The sequence below is a fragment of the Penaeus monodon genome, chromosome 24 (assembly GCF_015228065.2).
Source record: "Penaeus monodon isolate SGIC_2016 chromosome 24, NSTDA_Pmon_1, whole genome shotgun sequence".
Lineage (NCBI taxonomy): Eukaryota > Metazoa > Arthropoda > Malacostraca > Decapoda > Penaeidae > Penaeus > Penaeus monodon.
This window is the reverse complement of record NC_051409.1, coordinates 23,647,075-23,647,635: the sequence shown is the minus strand read 5'-3', so window position 1 is coordinate 23,647,635 and position 561 is coordinate 23,647,075. Positions and strand designations below refer to the sequence as shown.

The window sequence follows — 561 nt, the reverse complement described above, 5'->3', positions numbered from 1 at the left end:
ATCATCTTTAGCCGAAGTATGGCAGAACATTTGAACCATCTTGAAGAGACATTATCTCTGTTACACCAGGCAGGGCTACGCTTAAACCCAACTAGTGTGAGATTGCTGTTAGGAAGTTCAAATTTCTGGGATTTGAGGTGTCGGCAGAGGGGATTCTTCCTGATCCAGAGAAGGTACATGCCATAACAGAGATGACATACCCAAAGGATGTCCGAGGCATTAGGAGGTTTCTTGGTGCTGCAGGATTTTTCCGACGACACATTGCAAAATTTTTCTAAAATGGCTGCACCATTACCAGCTCTAACAAGAAAAAATGCAAAGTTTACATGGACAGATGAATGCCAGAAAGCCTTTGAGAATCTTAAAGCAGCTTTGATATCCGCTCCTGCTTTAAGAAACCCAGATTACGAGCTACCATTTGAAGTTCATTGTGATGCCTCAAAGATTGCCATTGGTGCTTGCCTCTTGCAACGAGATTCTAATGGTATACCACATGCCATAGCATATTTTTCTAGGAAAAAGAATAGTCCAGAAACACGGTATAGTGCAACCGATAGTGAG

At 42.2% G+C, this 561-nt stretch overlaps 1 protein-coding gene across 1 annotated transcript in view; it reads left to right on the top strand.

Moving 5' to 3' along the window:
- LOC119588900 overlaps nucleotides 1-278 on the top strand; it is a 994-nt gene extending 716 nt beyond the window's left edge. Inside the window, exon 3 of the mRNA XM_037937525.1 lies at nucleotides 96-278. Coding sequence (XP_037793453.1) covers nucleotides 96-278 — 183 coding nt within the window. The remainder of the gene's footprint in view (nucleotides 1-95) is intronic.
- The last annotated feature ends 283 nt before the right edge of the window (nucleotides 279-561 follow it).